Source organism: Panthera uncia, chromosome D1 (genome assembly GCF_023721935.1).
Source record: "Panthera uncia isolate 11264 chromosome D1, Puncia_PCG_1.0, whole genome shotgun sequence".
Lineage (NCBI taxonomy): Eukaryota > Metazoa > Chordata > Mammalia > Carnivora > Felidae > Panthera > Panthera uncia.
The window spans coordinates 9,980,399-9,999,978 of NC_064808.1; the positions used below are offsets into that span (position 1 = coordinate 9,980,399).

General features: G+C 41.0%; 1 protein-coding gene across 1 annotated transcript; it reads right to left on the reverse strand.

Annotated features, from left to right (window-relative positions):
- Positions 1-10,802: 10,802 nt before the first annotated feature.
- Positions 10,803-18,717, reverse strand: MS4A2 (membrane spanning 4-domains A2). Its single transcript, XM_049645873.1, has 7 exons — positions 18,553-18,717; positions 17,375-17,498; positions 16,705-16,839; positions 14,620-14,676; positions 13,512-13,667; positions 13,068-13,166; positions 10,803-12,205 (listed from the first exon to the last, which is right to left on the reverse strand). Exons 1-7 carry the CDS (start codon positions 18,612-18,614, stop codon positions 12,107-12,109), a joined length of 732 nt encoding a protein of 243 aa, XP_049501830.1. The 5' UTR covers positions 18,615-18,717; the 3' UTR covers positions 10,803-12,106.
- Between the last annotated feature and the right edge of the window lie 863 nt (positions 18,718-19,580).

Sequence of the window (19,580 nt, forward strand, 5' to 3'; positions counted from 1 at the left end):
TACATGTAAAAAAATTAAAAAACAAACAAACAAGAAACATAGTGATAGATTCTCTCTCTGTCTCTCTCCCTCTGCATCTCCCCCATGCATGTGCACATGTTCTCTCTCTCTCTCAAAATAAATAAATAAAAATTAAAAAAAAAATTTAAACCAGTATTCAGTACCTAGAAAAGAATCATGCAGATGAAAAATAAAGGCCACCTACTTGGAGGTAATATTTGCAAGATATATAAATTGCACAAGATTAACACACACTAAAGGCTAAATGTTTGTGTACCCTCCCAAAAAGATGGCTAAACGTTTCAGCCTCCTGTGCTTTCAGCTGATGGTTCTGGGAGGTGTTTTACACAATTTTTCAAAGGTATTTGGGTAATCGAATCCCACTTTTGCAAAATGGTGGACCTAACCATCGTGTTTTGGCTTTCCTTCTCCCTTCCTGTCTACTCTCCCCACCCCTTCTCACAACTTTCTGAGCTGACCATCCAATAAACCCTCTGCACTCAAATCCTTGCTGCTTTTAGGGGAAGTGAGTAGAATAGAACCGGAAGTGGCTCTAGGAAGAAAATTTATTAGATTTTGGAAGTAAGTGTCTACACAATCAGATAATCATAAAGATTCCATATTAGGGGGAATTATAACGATGATCTCTAGCATGCTGTAACATCACTACTGAGACTCCAGACTGCAGTAGGTAGGAGTGAGGTCAGTGTAGAAGAGAAAGCTTTGAGTTAAGCAGTTTTAGTGCTTTGAACAATATGGGATAAGGATTGTGGCCGTGGCTGGTGATATTAACTGCATTAGAAATCTAGAGGAAAAGGAATAAAATTCTTAGGTCAGTTAAATATCAATGCAATACACACTATGGAAGTCATGAGGCTTCCCTTAAAACACTTATAAATATATATATTCTGCAGCCATAGAGCAGACTGTGTAAAAAACCAAGCACAAATTAAAAAATTTAAAGATAATACAACTGCAAAGGGCACCAGACACCTGTCTTTAATAAGGCTTTTATTGTATTGTCAGGGACCTCAGTTTTAGGGGAGCTGTGTGGCCACTGGTGGGGTTTTCTGCGACTTCCTACCATGGACAGCAGCAACCACATCTTAGTTTACTGGAAACAACTGTTATTTTCCAACTACGTCCCTTTCGTGCCCTTTGATACTCTTATCTGTCTCTTTTCTGATCTCCTCCATACCCCCACTCATGAAGCCTCAAAATTCAGGGTGCTACAGGAGAGAGGCAGTATCTTCCAAAATGATTGAATCCTTTTATGTTCCAGTTTCCCCACAATGATGCCAGCACTTGGTATGGCCAGTCTTTTTCATTCTACCACACTAACAGATGTGAAGTAATCTCATTGTGATTTTAACTTGTGTTTTGAGCTCTTTTCATATCATCCTTTGTTTATTTGGTCAAGTGTCTGTTCAAATCTTTTGTCTCCTTTTAAACTGAATTGCTTTTTTTCTGGTTATTGAGTGAAATCTTTGTATATTCTGCATGCAAGACCTTTATCTGAAATATGATTTAAAACTCTTTACTCCCCGCCTTTTCTCATCTTTTCATTCTACATCAACATCTTTCAAAGAACAGATGTTTTTAATTTGAATTCCAATTTGTATTTTTTTAAAGTGGATCATGCTTGCACTTCTCCAAGTTCATCAGCAAGAGCAAGAGAGATTTTTCTCTCTAGCAAGAAAGCCTCTGCCAGTTTACAGGGTAAAGGAAAACCTGGAAATTCAAATTTTTGAGTTTTCATGACCGTATCCCAATTCCAAAATCTCATCACCCCATTGTTTTTCACTGGGGTCCCTAACAATACAACTTGGCAGTTTCTTAAATGTAAAACATCTTTCGTAGGACTGAGGCTTTCCACTTCTAGGTGTTCACCTAAGGGAAATTAAAGCTTGCATCCATATAAAGTCTTGAACACGAATGTTCGCAGTAGCTTAATTTGTCATATACCAACCTGGACACAGTCCAAATGCTCATCGATAGGCAAATTGATAAACAAACTGTGGTAAATCCATACGATGGAATGCTACTGTGTACACGCAAAAGCATGGATGACCACCAGTAGAAGGTTGCTGAGTAAAAGAAGCCCAACATAAAAGAGCACATGGTTGTCAAAAGAGATTACATATCTTATCACATTATGACTGGGAAAGGAAGAGAGGCAAGAAAGATAACGTTGTTTTTCAAAGAGGTTCCTCTTTCTGGAATAATCTACAAGGTCACCTTTTCCCACACAGGAAATGGAATTATCTTCAACACCATCACTGGGCACATTCATGTCACAATAACCACAAGGAAAGATTTTATATTTAGTGAGTGAATTTACCCTCCAAGATGCAAAGGTTGGGCCACACATTATGCACCGCAATACAGACCCATAACCATGGTTGAACATTTTTACAGAGACATGGGAGAAAGACTGTCTTGAACCTATAGCTTACAGTCCTCACTTCCACACATACCAAAAACCCTCAGAGTTAGTAATGGCGAGTCATCTCTGGCAACAGACACCCGTGTCCATCCTGGCATCCCGTTCCATCCTAAATTTCTCTCTTCCTGGTAGAAAATGTAAATTAACCCATACAGGAAAGGGAATATGCAAATAGGTCAACATCCAGCATTTGGTAAGATTATCTTGAATATGTATGTTGGATTTTTATAATGGAAACCGGTGGTGGCGGTGGGGGGCGCTTCTCATCCCATATCCTACTTTGTGTAAAAGGGGCTGGAAGACTGGGGTCAATACTTCCCAGATACCTTAGCTAGTGTTATAGAGGCAATTTATACTCTGCCCATGATACATGCTAGAAGAAGATCTGGTAGGAGAAAGAGAGAAGTTACGTACTTTTTTCTAAAATGGCAGGAAAAGGGGTGGATGCATGTTTCAGCAAGCACGAGGTTTACCAGCAACATTGGTTTTCCTATCGGTCACTTGCCTCAGTGTTTTAGGGTAGCTGTCTGGCCACTGGTGGGGCTTTCTGCAACTTCCTTCCTATCATGGAACTTCCTATCATCCTATCATCTTAATATACTGGAAACAGCTGTAATTTTTTAAAAGGATAGGCAATGGCAGTGTCTTCCTGAATCTGGCTCCCCAATAATTTCCAACATTTTAAAAAATTTTTAATTATGGTAAAAAAAACACAACCAAAAATTTGCTATTTTAACCCTTTTTAAGTACAGTTTCAGCACTGTTAAATATATTCAGATACATGTGCAACAGCACTTAGAACTATCTCTTGTTGGGGCGCCTGGGTGGCTCAGTCAGTTGAGCATCTGACTTCGGCTCAAGTCATGATCTCACAGTTCGTGGGTTCGAGCCCCGCATCGGGCTCTGTGCTGACAGCTCGGAGCCTGGAGTCTGCTTTGGATTCTACATCTCCCTCTCCCTCTGTTCCTCCTCTGCTCTCACTCTGTCTCTCTCTCTCTCAAAAATAAATAAAGATTAAAAAAATTGAAAAATAACTATGTCTTGTTGCAAAACTGAAACTATACCCACTGAACAACTCATTTCCTACCCCAATCCCTGGCAGCCACAAGTCTACTTTCTGTGTCTAAGAATCTGACTTCCTTAGATCCTTATAACAGTGGAATCAGAATCATACACCATTTGTTTTTTGTGATTGGCTTACATTACTTAGCATAATGTCCTCAAGGCTCAGCCATGGTGTACATTTGACAGGATTTCCTTCTCTTTTGAGGCTTAAAAACATTCCACTGTGTGTGTAGACCACGTTTTCTTTATTCATTGTTCTGTTGATGAACATGTGGGTTGTTTCCACCTCTTCTGTTATTGTGAGTAATGCTGCAGTGGGTGTGGGTGTGCAAATATTTTTTCCAGATCCTGCTCTCCATGTATCCCCCGAAGTGGAATTCCCAGATCAAATGGTAGTTCTATTTTTTCACTTTTTGACGAACCCCGTACTGGTTTCCGTAATGGCCGTACCCATTTACATTCCCACCAACAGAGTGAAAGGGGGCTCTTTTCCTCACATCGTTCCCAATCCTTATTATTTATTGTTTTTGTTTGTTTTGAAAATGGCCATCCTAATCTACTACAGGGTTTTTGCTCTTTGGTTACGATGAGGCTTAGATGAAACATAGACAAACAGGTCATTTTAAGCTGATGGCAACTTAACTTTAATGGCATACCAAAGCTCCCCCCATTAACTACCCTTTACCCTTTTGATGTCACAATTTACCTTCTTGACATGCTGTATTCATTAATAAGTTATTGTGGCTATTGTGATTTTTAACACTATTTTTCTTAACATTTATACTATAGTTATTAGGTGGCTAACATGCCAACCCGTTACAGAATCGGTCTTCTAAACCCAAAGGCACATTGACCTTTACCAGTGTGTTGTGTACTTCCATGTCCTTAACTAACATCTTTTTATTCCAGCCCGAAGGTCTGCTTTCAGAGATTCTTGCCGGGCAGGTCTAATGGTGATCAACTCCTTCAGCTTTTGTTTGTCTGGAAAGATCTGTATTTCAGCTTCATGTCTGAAATAACTTTGCTGTATACAGTATTCTTGGTGGGCAATTTTTTTCTTTCAGCACTTTGAATGTGTCATTCCACTATCTCTTGGACTGTAGGGTTTCTGCGGAGAAATCTATTAGCCTGATGGTTGTGTAGGGTTTCTTTGTAGGGTGGGCTTCCTGCTGGGGTCCTAAAAGCAGTCAGCAGGAACTACATCCCTTTCATGTTCTCTGGTACTCTTATCTGGCTCTTTCTTGATCTCCTCCATACTCCCAGTCATGGAGCCACAAAACTCAGGGTGTTACCAGAGAGAGACAGGTTTCTCCAGCAGTGAGCCGCACAGCTGTGGCAGCTGGGAATTCATGCGTTGCTCTCACTTTTCCCTGAGAGAGGTCACCGCCAACCACTTCAGCCCCCATGCTGTGGCTCCTCAAGGAAAGGGCACCACCGGAAGTTCCTCTAACACTCTCCAATGTGTCCAAACTTGGCATTTGTTTTGGTTTTGCTTTGTTCAGAGTGCTAGAGTCTTTCCTTGGCAAGATTGGACTTCTACAAAGTCTCTCTTGCCTATGAGTGTCTGCCCAGGTGAGCCCTCTCCTGGTTTTCCCCTACTGGAGGCCAAGGGGTCTGGGACCAGGTAGCAAGCTCCCACGGGTTCTGCAGCCCCTCCTGACATCGGTCTGCCTGACTCCAGATGCACAAGTCAGCAAAACTCTTCCTAGGTCCCTTGGTGTTTGGCGCTGAACCCCATAGCTCTTGTAGAGGTGCTTTTGTTCACAGATGGAAGAGTCAATGTTTAGTAAGGGGAACAAAGAAGAGAGATATCTTATGCTTCGTGATGTTGATGTCATTTCAATGCTCCAAGTTTTCCACATCAGGAACAAATGAACAATCACTTAGAAGATGATAGAACTCATCTATTCTACACGTCTCATTACCAAGAGAGGTGGCAGAACCAAGTGGAAACAACATGGCTATTAAATCAAGCTGGCTTGGGTTTAAATCCCAACTCTGGAATCTACTGGCTAAATGGCCTTCGGTGAATTATTTTTATACTTGTGTAAAGAACCTTGCAGATTTTAAAGAGAGATATTGTTTACCTCTAAGTTTGTTTTAGGGATTAAAAGTGAACTAAAACAAGGCTTCCAGCAGAAGGCTAGAGACCTAGTGGAAATTCAATTAACTTTCACTTTATTCCCTTGGGAGTTAGAATTCCAGTTCAGCTTTTTGAAATTTAGTTGATTTCCTATGGTAACTTCCCTGCTAAGGATATTGTTCCTCTTTGTTCTAATAGTGTCTCTATTCACCCAAATGAATCTTTCTTTTTCTCTCTCCCTATTTGAATATAAACTTCTGAAGGACAGGATTTGTAGCATATTTCTTACCTTCTGTGACAGAGTAAAGTATCTGGAATTCAACATGAGATCAGCCATCATTCTGTTCTATTGTCATATCCATAGAATCCCATTAGATAAAATATCTATGTTATTTACGAGTGGCAAAAATGTGGCCAGAGGCTGGAAGTGATAGTTGTCTATCCTACGATACTTGTTTCTTGAAACAAAAAAATATTGAAAACTACTACACCATGTAAAAGATGTTCCTAACTTTCTTACATAGACTAATTGCCAACACTCCTTCTGACTGGCTTAAATCTATCCTTGTGACCAAGTCCTTACAGAAGCATGGGCCAGAATCCAACCCAAAATGTTATCTGAGGCCACCAAAGAACAAGAACAGGAAATGAGCTGTTCTATCTGGGCACCTTTTTGCCACAGCTGAATGTTAGAGCCCAGAATCTCCCTTGATTATCCATCCCTCTCTTCCCTGTGTTTGTTTCAGATTGAGGCTTTTGCACTGTTTTCCTAGGAGTTCGTTCCTAATAGGTTAATAGTATGTGTTAAGATATTTCTCATCACCCAAGAGAAATGTTTTTATAAGTGGCCCTCCCAAGGCTCATCTGAAAGCATTTTTTTCTCTATAGCATCTCCCCACCTACTTCTCTGATGGTTTAGGGCTAAGACAATATCATCCTCTAATGTACATTTCATGCATTTCAATTTAGTTAGAAATATTCTATGTGAAGGCTGCTAATAATTACCTTCCCTGGTCCCTTCCAGGATCCCACACCCACTTTCTCCCACTAGAAATGACAAGGTATAGGTGAATTTTGTGAAGGACTTCTGAGAAGTTGGGATGGTGTGTCTCTTTTTGGGTTCAAGATTAGGCATCAATCTTTATGAATGCAGTATATCCTATTCACCATTCCAGGCACTTGGCTACATGATCTTTGGGCATGCATAATGAATTTGAAATAGTTATATTTCATATACCCATTTAAGAAATAAGAAAAATAACCTAAGATAAAATTCCCCAAGGTCAGAGAGTTGGTATCTAATGCAGCTACTGCAATTTGTTTCTGATTGTATTATATTCCCAAGTTCACATTCTAAACAATTCCTGTTCCTCGATATCATTCACCAAAACCCTAGGCAGGGCATCCCAGAGAGAAGCTGTTTGAGAGACATAAACTGAGCCCACTTGACCATTTGTGGAGTGAGTAGAGGTCTTCCGGGGCGGGGGGGGAAATACTCATGAAACATAGCAACTATCAATGGACTTTCACACTCTTGCATATATAAATTCACCTCAACACTCTACATAAATCTGAAATTATGGATACAGTACCTTATTTTATCAGTGTTTTTTGTAGGTAAACCCAACCCTCATAGAATTGAATAATCTGGGAAATTTTATTTCTAAGACAATTTTCAGAAAGAAACCTTAGGTGAGCTTTTTGTCAGAAGAGTTGAGAACAAATATTATTGTTGCAGACACCTTGCTAGGACACACGTTAAATAGCATCAGATAGCACTGATTGCTTCTGCCATCCCAACTACAAACTTAATAATTGTGATTTACCAAAAGCACAGAAATATCAGTTAGAAATCTTTTGTCACCTCTTCAACAATTTTCTGATCATTTTAGATGGAGAGCCCGAAGTCCACAAAAGGAAAAGACTGTTCCCAGTTCACATTGCATAGCAAATAAATAAGAGTCAGGACCAACTTGTAACACGAGATTCATTTTTTTTTAATGCTTATCTTTCAGAGAGAGAGAGACAGAGTGTGAGCGGGGCAGGGGCAGAGAGAGAAGGAGACACAGAATTTGAAGCAGGCTCCAAGCTCTGAGCTGTCAGCACAGAGCCCGATGCGGGGATCGATCTCATGAACTGCCAGATCATGACCTGAACCAAAGTTGGATGCCTAACCGACTGAGCCACCGAGGCGCCCCAAAATGAGGTTCATGATAACAATTTCTTTAACCCTTTATCCCACCATTTATTGACAAGACATGGCTGACAATTGTTCTTACAACTGTTTTCTGTCAATAGGGTATTTATAGATTGTTCCATTTGATAAAACATTGATTAAAAAAAGAGGACTCCACACCCTGTTCTTGGTCCCAGGCAACTGAATTGGTGCTTTGATTCTCTGTCATCCTTGGTCAGACCCTCACCCTCAAACACAAATACAAACACAGATAAGAAATCAACTGAAATTATTTCAATTTATTGCACAAATACTAGTAATTGAGGATACATCAGGAAGATCACAAGTACACTAACAATTATTGATCACATACCACATCACAGGGTAAAGTGGTTATGAAGCAAAAAATGAAGGCTGGATGAATAGGTGTGCATTAGGCAGTCTTCATGGAGTAGATGACCTTCAAGTTGAAATTCTTAGAAAGATAATTTGAAGCAATGAATGTGTGAAGAAGGCCAGTTGCGTGCTCAGGGTATGCCTGAAGTGGGCATATGATAAAAGGCAGGCAGGGGGCAGGACAACTATCAGAATGGTCTTGAGACAAAAATTGTGTCATATACACAGGAAAGATATAGTCAATAACATGGTTAAAATATGAATTGAGTTAGAGAAAGAATGATAATGTACAATTGTAAAGGATCCATTTCTCTTTTTTTTCATTTTTTTTCATTTTTTAAGTTTATTTTCATTTATTTTGAGAAGTAGAGAGCAAACAGGGGCAGGGCAGAGAGAGAGAGAGAGAGAGAGAGAGAGAAAATCACAAGCAGGCTCCACACTGTCAGCACAGAGCCTGACACAGAGCTTGAACTCATGAACCATGAGATCATGACCTGAGTCAAAATCAAGAGTCAGATGCTTAACCGAGTGAGCCACTCAGGCGCCCCGGACTGAATCCATTTCTAGGGGTCCTGGTAGACCAGGCTTTGGAGTTTGGATGGGAATATATATGCCATGGAAGCGATGTGATCAAGAATGGTGATACAATGTAACAAGCAACACAGTGAAAGGGTATATTTTCATGTTGCTATCAAATTTTGAGAAACACAATTTTATTTCAGAAAAATGAAAGTAGAAAACCCGAGGTCCTAAGGCTAGATTAAGCATACCAAGTGTGTGGTTATGTGATCACTTTTATGGCCTGGGGAAATTAATCTCTCCCTGTCACTTTTTAATTTTGGCAAAGTATATAAAACATAACTATTTTATTAATGACTTGTGAATAATGCCCCAAGATGACTCTTCTGACCCTCCACAGGACTCATCTGCTTAGGCTAAAGATGTGAATTATTTTTTCCTCCTCTTACTAACAAAAACATCCACAGCAATGTAATCATTTTGCTTATTTTTCTTTGTGATTTTTGATTCGCAATCTATTCTCTTACTTCTCATATCACATACACCTGCATTGTCTCTTTCTAAATGCTTCTGCAGATGTTCTGTTCACTTACTCACCACCAGCCCCTGGTTCAAATTTCTCTGCACCTCTGGCATTAATTCACCATTGCTACTTTCTCTCCCCATCTCTGTGCCTCACCTGGAGGCAGACTTCTCTCTTGCCTACCACACCCAGGACAAGACGTCTCTTGTAGACTTCTCTCTCACCCTGCCAGCAGATGCTGTCTGAGCTGGTGAGTTATTCTCTCTTTATCTGACCTCTCTCTACTTTGAACTACCTGCTGTCTACTGTTCCACAATGCACTTTTCTGACTAATTCTTGTATCTTCTACCCTAGAATTTTGTCCTTCCCATCACCCCTGTGATTATAGGCATGTGAAAGTTAACTTGGCTTCCCTTTTATCTCAAAATAATTCCCCCAGAGTATTAATCTGCTTCACTAATGATCTCTCCAATAATGACACCAAATTTCATTTTGACCAAAACTCTGTATTAGATGCCATCAGGCTCTCTCTACTGCATTTCTTTTTTGTCTCCTAAAAATAAAAGCCTAAGACTGAGCCTAATTTATGTCTATAGGTGCTCCTCCCTCATCAATGCATACTTTTTTTGTGTGACAGGGAGAGAGAGAGAGAAAGCATAAGTGGGGGAGGGGCAGAGGGCAAGGGAGAGAGAATTCTAAGCAGGCTCCTCCAGTGAGGAGCCCAACTCGTGGCTCAATCTCACAACCATGAGATCATGACTTGAGCCAAAATCAAAAGTCAAACACTTAACTGACTAAGCCACCCAGGCACCCCTCATCAATTCATATTTCTGACTTCCTACATCAGATTCATCAATTCATATTTCTGACAATCCATGTTTCACACACACTTACCAGGTATTCTCCTTTGACCTTAGACCCAGTGACGGAATGTGTTTATCAACCAATCGCTTATCAAATCTTGTCTTTTAATTCAACTTGTTAACAACGTCTACCAATTTCTCTTTCACTCCATGTTTTAGGTATGACCATTTCTCTCCATCCCCACTGACTCCATTTAATCTCAAGTCCTCATTCATTTATTCTTCTTTCATTTCAAATTCCTCATTAAATGATCTTTCCATTTATGGTTTTCCTGTTTTTTTACCCATCCATGTCACCAGATACTGAGTAACCTAGTAAAACTCCCCACTGTTCACTCATCATTCTGCAAACATTATTGAACAAAATTGTGTCTGTGAATGTGAAATATGAATGATTCAGAAAATATACAGATTTTTGTGAGACTTTGTGTCTTTGAAAAAAATGTATGATCATTAAGGGGATGTAAAGTATTTGCATATGGAGGGGCACCTGGGTGGTGGCTCAGTCAGTTAAGCATCTGACTCTTGATTTCTGCTCAGATTCATGAGTTTGAGCCCCATGTTGGGCTCTGTGCTGACAATGCAGAGCCTGCCTGGGATTCTCTCTCTCCCTCTCTCTATACTCCTTCCACTCTCTCTCTCTCTCACTCCCTCTCTCCCCAAAATAAATAAATAACCATTAAAAATATTTGGAATATTTTTAATAAAATAAAACCAATAAAAAAATGTGGAAGTTGTATATAGTGTAAGGTGTGTGTGTGTGAGTATTTGGTTTGAAAAAAAAATTACCATTTAGAGAAAAGAACAATTTTGACTGGAAAACCTTAAAGAATGAGGAGGGACTTAAAGTAGGGATTGAAGAAAGAAGAAATTCAAGCAAGCACAGAAGAGATGACAGAACATTTCAAGTTGGGGTGCTGATGCGAGATGGTCAAACAGTGTATTTAAGAGAGAAAATTGAAGTGGAATTAGAGAGTGGGGCCATTTGAGTTAGTTTTAAGTGTGTGTGTGTGTGTGTGTTCCCACAATAGACCTTTAATCCTGGCAGGTAAATTATTCCTAATGTCTTAATTTTACATATGAGAAAAACCAGATTAAGTAAAAAAAAAAATTAAATAACTTCCCACACCCACTCAACTAATAAGCAATAGGCCTCGGATTCCAATGCATTTTCTAAGATCTGTGATCCTTCTAAGATTCCATGTTGGACTCTCCACATAAGATCAAACATAAGCAGGAAGCATCCATTGCTAAGCTGATGTGATAAACATCCACCAAAATGATTAATAGAATAGAATTCTTTTCAAATTTCCATCTGACTATATTCCTATTGCTAATTATCTGCCAATTGGCCTCCTTCTCACCTCCAAATTCACCTTAAAGTAATTTCTTTCTTCTTCGCAACTCAACCTGGCACCTGACCCAGTGGTATATCTTCTCCGAATGTTCCCCCATCCACTCCATAAATACACTTTGAGCTCCCGTGATATAGGAAACTGGGAAACATGAAGCGAAAGAGACAAGTGTGGAAAACTTAGAACACTTATTTGGTCCTCAGTATACATTTGCTGAATGGGCTTTGTCCTTTAGGTGCTTACAGTCCAGTAGGGGGACATATATCACGCACATCTGTAGCCCTTACGAACTCTGAAAAGGGCTAAGAACCAAACATGACCGAACTGTCAAAGTTTAACTCATCTCTCAACCAGACTTCCTCTTGTTTCCTCTATTTGCACCATTATAGGCACAGAGTAAATGCTAACTGATTATTTGTTGACTTCCCACAAAAGTAGGTACGAGACAGCAATAGAAAACAAGAAAAATAGGAGTCAATCATATCTAAAAATGGGTGAGGCAGGGGGAGTCTAGGTGAGCAGAAACAACAGATAGAGTATTACCATCTGGAGAATAAATCTTAATGTAAAACTGGCAGACCATAGAGAGAATTGAAATTTTGTCGGTAGCCCCTTAAACAAAGATCTTGGTTTTTTCTAGACCTTTTGCTGTGAGTCAGAATGTTCTGAACACATAATTCTTATGAATCAGCAGGAGAAGATGTCTCCCCTTTGTCTTCCAACTCACTGTAAATTGGCGAATATATGTTTAATTCTTCATAAAGACGATCTTCTGGAATCTGATGAGGGAAAAATGATTTAATATTAATCACCAGGAATTTTCCACCACTAGACGACTTGTTCGAGAGATCTATCTCATCTCTTTTGACTTTCTGAGTGTCACTCTCTTTCTCATTACACTGTAATTATTACTTCCATCTCCAATAAACCAAGCCAGACTGGCTGGCCAAGTGGGCCCAGGAGAAATTACATCAGTCGATAACAAGCTGGTGAGACTACTGTGTCTGAACTTTGGTATATCTGCTGTCTTATTTATCTTTGGAGGCAAGTGATCAAAACAAAAAAAGGCCACCAGACTTGAATGCTTTGGCAAATGGACAGATGAAGGGAGTGTGTATCATCTGGAAGATTTGAGTCAGTGCTTGTGCAAGTATTGGTGAGTTCTTTTCATACATCAAAGGTATACTGGATGGGTAAGGCAAGCAGAAATGTAGTTGGTAATCATGAATTAGGAAGGAAAGAAAATTGAGCCTTCAGAGCAAGTAAGAAGGTGAAAGCCAAGAAAAAAGAGAGAGTAGGAACACATATGAGGGACCTATTCTGGAAGAGAAAATAAGCCCAGATACCTGGGAGGTTCCATCACAGGCTACTTTCACATTTGTCTCTCATGCTCAACCCACAGCCTTTTCTAAAATTATGAAAACTCTACTTTCCTCATGCTCAGTCATGAGGATATACCCGGAGATTGGGGCTTTTACAAGTAGAAAAATGTGATTTAAAATACGAGATTTGGGAACCAAAATACTGAAACATGAAGAAATAATTTTCTAGAAGAAATGTTCCCAGAGATCCAGGCCGTACTTTTAAGATGAAGCTCAAATTCTTCAGTTTGTCATTCAGGATTATCAGGCCTCTACCTACCTTCTTTTTCTGGAATACTTCTCCAAGGCCATAGATCATGAGTGACACAGCACTACAAAACCCCAGGACAGTGAGAAACAGGATCATTGCCACAATCTCCTGTTGAACAATAACCAACAAGACAAGTGGAGTCACAAGGTAGGTGCCCTGAAAATGTGCTCCATTATAGCAGCCCCTGATTTCATCACCCCGTCAACGTGATCAGTCCCAATGAAGTGACATACGCTTGGGGACACCACACGATGGTCGTCCAGGCAGGTGACTCCAACCTCACAGAATTCAGCTGGGAAGGGGTCGGCAGCCAGCATCTCCATACATGCACCCCCAGAACACTACATTATGTGATAGAGGTTACAGCAGAGGATGGGGTTCACGGAAAAGGGAAAGAGAGCTCTTACTTGGATTGGGAGTCAGAATCTTAGCACTTCCACAAGAAATACATACGGTGGAAAACCAAGCCACAAAGCAGAAGTCATCTCCATGAGTTTCCTGGCAGTTGTAGATATGAGGCCAGCAACTCTTCAAGTTGATGGTCAGGATGAAGATTCCTATTCCTGCAACAATGCTGCTGACGGTGTTTGCTCCCAGGCTTCCCCACACCTGATGGTGAAGGACAACACTCAGACCTGGGCTTCCATCTGCCAGCGCATTCAGTAGACCTCCCTGCATTCTTACGGCTGGTTGCATCCAGTAAATTCTGCCTTGGTTCCAAATGTAAATTGAAAAAGGAATGGCAGATCCTCTTTGCCATTCTTCTCCTAGTCTTCATGAGGAGATGCTTCTCTCCACTCAACCGGGCCCCATGTTGCCTCCTCATCTACCAGGTTTTTCATGCCTCATGAATCCAAGTGGGGAAACTGTTCATACACCCAAATACTCTGGCTCAGAGTAGAGCCAGTTCTACTCTGGTTGATGTACTCATTGTTTACTAAGCATCTATAACCTTCTTGCTAGGACTGTAGTCAGGAAGGCCCTTGTGGACACACATCATCTCTCCTCAAGCAGTCTCCTTAATCAGAAACAAATCAGGGGCGCCTGGGTGGCTCAGTCAGTTGAGCCCCCGACTTCGGCTCAGGTCACGATCTCGCAGTTCGTGAGTTCGAGCCCCGCGTCGGGCTCTGTGCTGACGGCTCAGAGTCAGGAGCCTGCATCTGATTCTGTGTCTCCTTCCCTCTCGGCCCCTCCCCTGTTCACTCTCTGTCTCTTAATAATAAATAAACGTTAAAAAAAAAAAAAAGGAAATAAAAAAAAAGAAACAAATCATCCATTTGATCATATGACTGTACTCACAAGGACAAGGCCCAGTGTGGGGATATTTCTTAAAACAAGTGTCAAGGTACTGATGCTTTACTGTCTTTTTAAGAAGACGATTGATATTGTAATGGTTATATTTTTAATGATTATATCCAACACAAAGTAGATTGGATAAAAAAAAAAACCACATCCACATTCACTCATTATAGGGGAGATGATGGCACATCTCCCTCAAGACTCCTAAAATTCCATTTTTCTTATTTTCTCACAGATGGATAAAGACAGAATTGCAACTCACCAGATATATGGCATATTTCTTTTCAGACAGAATTGGAAAAAATCCGGAAATAGCAAACTGTTCAAAAGGAAGGAAGGGAGAAATAAAGTGAGTCTCTGTCTGTCTTTACTTCCCCTTTCTCCCCTATCCTCCAAATGTAAGGTTAAGTTGTGGGTACTCTATAAAGCTATGTATTAATATTTCCCATAAGCTCATCATTGTTGAGTTCTTATGTCCTATAGGGTGCTTCTCAAAATTAAGTGTGCATATGAATCATGTGACAGTCTTGTTAAAATACAGATTATTATTTTTTAATGTTTATTTATTTCTGAGAGAGAGAAAGAGCAGGGAAGGGGCAAAGAGAGGGGGACAGAGGATCTGAAGTGGGTTCTGTGCTAACAATGGGACTCTAACCCATGGACCACGAGATTATGACCTGAGGCGAAGCTGGACATTTAACTGACTGAGCCACCCAGGCATTCCCAGATTACTTTTTTTAATTGAAGTATATGTGACACACACACAATGATACATTAGTTTCAGGCATACAACATAGTGATTCGACAAGTCAATCCATTACGCTCTGGTCACCACAGGTATAGCTACCATCTGTCCCCGTACAACGCTATTACAATACCACTGACTATACTCCCTGTGCTGTGCCTTTTATTCCCATGACTGATTCCTTCCATAACTGGAAGTCTTTATTGCCCACTCCCTTTCACTCATTTTGACCATCCTCCAACACCCCTCCCCTCTGGCAACCTCCAGTTTGTTGTCCGTATTTATGGGTCTGTTGCAAAATGCAGACTTTTATCCAGTAGGTCCTGGAGGGGGCGTAAGATTCTTCATTTCTACCAGGCTCCTGAGTGATGCTTATCCTGACAATCCATGAGTTACTGTTGGAGTAGCAAGGTCCAGCAGACCTGGTACATGACTGTTGTAAAATGGCTCTCATTTTGTTGTAATTATCTGTTTGTATGAGCATCTTGTGTGTTAGAGTGTCAGCCCCTTTGGGCAAGAAGCATGTGTTTGTGGCATGCATATCTTGGGTCTCACGTAGGTCATGTAGACACAAAGTAATTATGAAGATGTACATGGGTAAAGATTTCTTGAAAATATAAATCAATAGCACAAATTAAAAACAATTTCAAAGGTTCAGAGTGTATGATGGGTAGAGAGACACCTAATAAGCAAAGTGTATGGGATGAAGGACAGTAGAGAGACGTGTCAAAATATGGCAAAGGTTCAAAAAGAGTCATGGAAGCGTGCCTGGGTGGCTCAGTCGGTTGAGCATCTGACTCTTGATGTTGGCTCAGGTCATGCACGATCCCAGGGTCATGAGCATGGAGCCTGCTTCAGATTCTCTCTCTTACTCTCTCTGTCCCTCTCCCCCACTTGTGCTCTCTATCTCTAAATAAATAAATAAATATTTTTTTAAAAGGAGATACAATGAGAAAGCACCTAAAAGAGTTTCCAGGACATAGTATGAGTTTATCAGATGCCCTTGGCCTTGTTTGACCTTGTCCTCCTCACCTCCTCAGTCTCTTCCTCCTGCCGTCACGAAGATAACTTGACTGACAGTGTGAGGGATATTTTTCTGGAATTGGATTCTGAACGTTTATTTATTTATTTATTTATTTTGATGTTGATCTCTATTTTTGAGAGAGAGAGGAGACAAGAGGGAAAGGGGCAGAGAGAGATTGGGAGACACAATCTGAATCAGGCTCCAGGCTCAGAGGTGTCTACGCAGAGCCCGATGCGGGGCTCAAACCCAGGAACCATGAGATCACGAGCTGAGCAGAAATCGTACGCTTAACCAACTGAGCCACCCAGGCGCCCCTGGATTCTGAAAGTTTCGATTCATTTTTTATTAGCTAAATGTCCCTTGGGCAATTCATTTCGCTTTTATGAATCTCAGGTTTCTCATCTGATAAAAGAGTACTAATGTGCTTACCCCAAGTGCTTTGTAAACTGCAATACATATATATATATATATATATATATACTCTAAATACTAGAATAAATAGTTGGTTAGATCTGATGTGGGCAAGAGAAAAGCTACATGCAGTGTTATCTCAGAGGCAATTGTAGATGTTTACTCACAAACATTGCTCCCCAGAATGGGTAGCCTGCTTTAAATGATGAAAAAAAATCTTCCTTAAATTCGGAAACATTGATCGCAAAGCAGACGATCATTCCAAAACAAAGACATATCAAAGCAATCAGAATTTGTGTTACCTGTAGAAAAAGATGCATATGTTTTGTAAAATAAGAAGATATTTTTTCAAGACTGCATCAAAGTCCTTATGATGAAGGCCAAACATGAGAAATTGCTTGGGTGTCTTAAGCCATCCTGAGACAGAATTCAAATGCAATATTTTCTAGAATCATCAGGCCCCTCTAAGAATGGATACAGGCATGATCTGATGCAGGGATGGCCAATGTATTTCTCGTGTGCCTCTATTTACATAGTCATGGTAGACATCAATAATTGTTCTTTCCATCGAGGTGCAGACAACAATTATTAATTTGATATTCATGATATTAACCCACCAGCAACGGACCAGTGTCGGCAGATCCTCTTTGCCATTCTTCTCCTAGTCTTCATGAGGAGATGCTTCTCTCCACTCAACCGGGCCCCATGTTGCCTCCTCATCTACCAGGTTTTTCATGCCTCATGAATCCAAGTGGGGAAACTGTTCATACACCCAAATACTCTGGCTCAGAGTAGAGCCAGTTCTACTCTGGTTGATGCGGGAAGATGTTCACTCACCCCCAGGAATTCCAGCTCCCTCCTCAAAAACCTCAGCCAGGTACGGCTTGGTGGGGCTGAGGCAGCCTCCTCCCGTAAGGCGTTATCATGGAGAGATACTTCCGAAAGTTCGATCTGGGGCACGCTGTATAGTTTAAGCAGAAATTCGGCCGTGAGAAAATTCTCTCTCTGTGAAGTTCTCAACTGACAGGAATGGGGGGGCGGGGATTGACTATTTTTTCAAAGACAATCTTTCAGTGAAAGTCTTCATTATAATGTATAAGAAACTGAGTCAAAGTTAGTGGCCAAGATCACTGTCTGGCAAGTGATTAGATGAACAAAATGGAACAAAAAATGAGCCAAGTCTTCTTATTCTTGGTGTGGGGTCACTACCAACTTCTTTCTCAGTGATCTACGCTGATAAATAAACATAAAAGCAAACAGACGCGTTTACCTATGTGTCTCTCAGTCTTTTTAACCCAGAAATGGACCTGAATATATTTTGCCAACGACACACTCACCTTCATGTGCACAAAGGAATGGCTTTTAAGGGTTGGTTAAATCTCTATTCTTGTTTTCAGCCTCAGAGGAGGCTAACCAGAGCTACTGTCCCTTCTAAAACTTTGGAATATACTTAACATTTTGCAATAATATTCAGTCCAATATTGATTCCCAAAGCTCTGTCATCAGCCTCTCCTAAAATCTTTAAAAGGAAAGTCTTAATAACATACCCATCTTCAGTATTCAAAGGAAAACTGAATTATGCACCTTCCCCGCCACCCCCTGTTTTCTCTCTAAACAGTGGGACAGGATTCCGTGGAAGGAGATTCACAAAGATTAAACCAGGGATGAGCCCAGGGTTGTTTTGAAAACTTTATCTCCCTGAACACACCTCAGATGCAGAGGCAAGAAATCTCAATCTTCGTTAGTACGAAACTCCCCTACCTCAACCCCACAATATAAAGTCCTTCTGTGAGGAAGTTCACATTATTCCCAGTTCCCAAGCTGAGCGAAAACCTTCCTCCCCATCACCCAGAGAGAACGAACTACTGGCAAAGTATAGCAGATAGCTTCTTTATACTCGATGTATTCATTAAACCAGATGGGTCTGTGCCTAAATCCATGAATTGGCGTCTCCCCGGCACTGTCACTATCACTGGCCCACTGGGAACAGAAAGAAAACAGTAGCCTGTACCTACCTGGAGGGGCTTTGTGGCATTGGGAAAGCAAGACCTTCCCTGCTACTACTTTCTGTGTCCATTTTCTCATGAGCTGAGCGAGCCACCCGTGAAGAGTGCTGTTACGATGAGCCTTGGTGGGCTTCCTCTCGCCGTGTGCTCCAGATGGTCAGTGAGGATGGGTTGTCTCATGACCTTGATGACTATCTTCATACTCAAGGCATGTGTCCCACAGATAAGCTTCCCAGCTGATAAAGAGCAGTAGGTTTGTTTGTGGTTTTGTTATATCGAAGAACAAAACTGAGGGACTGAACAGGGACAAGTATGGAATGAGGAAATTTGAGACTCCTGGAGAATAGACCCGCCTGTGACCCGGACCATTTACAGAACCAGAAAGAACAAAAAACAAAAACAGTTGAGTGGAGACTGAGAAGGTGAGAGAGAACCACAGGACAGAAAGAGATGTTCTTCTCTTCTGGAGCTTTCTCTACTTGGCCGTTTCTGTGCCAGAAGTTTTCCAAAGGTACCCTTGAGAAGCCTGTGTTCCCTGTTTATTTTTTTTAATTTTTTAAATGTTTATTTTTGAGAGAGAGAGAGAGAGAGACAGAGAGGGGAGGGGCAGAGAGAGGAGACACAGAATCCGAAGCAGTACCCAGGCTCTGAGCTGTCAGCACAGAGCCCGACGCGGGGCTTGAACCCACAGGCTGTGAGATCACGACCTGAGCCAAAGTCAGGCACTTAACCCACTGAGCCACCCAGGCACCCCGTCTTCCCTGTTTAAAGTGTACTTGCCTTCACGCACAATCAAAGGCTGAAACACTGTCTGCAAGTGTGTCTTAGCCTCTGGATCTCTGAATTGGTCTCTGACTTCAATATTTATTGTCTTTCTCTCTCTTCCTGACTTTTGGACACTATATGTATGAGTCTGCAGCAGACAGGCTCCAAGACTGGACAGGAAGAATGCTGTGGGCCTTTCCTGATAGAGTGTGGCAGCTAAGTGTTCACACGAAAGACTCCACGAGCTGCTAAATGTTACACTGACTCTGCTG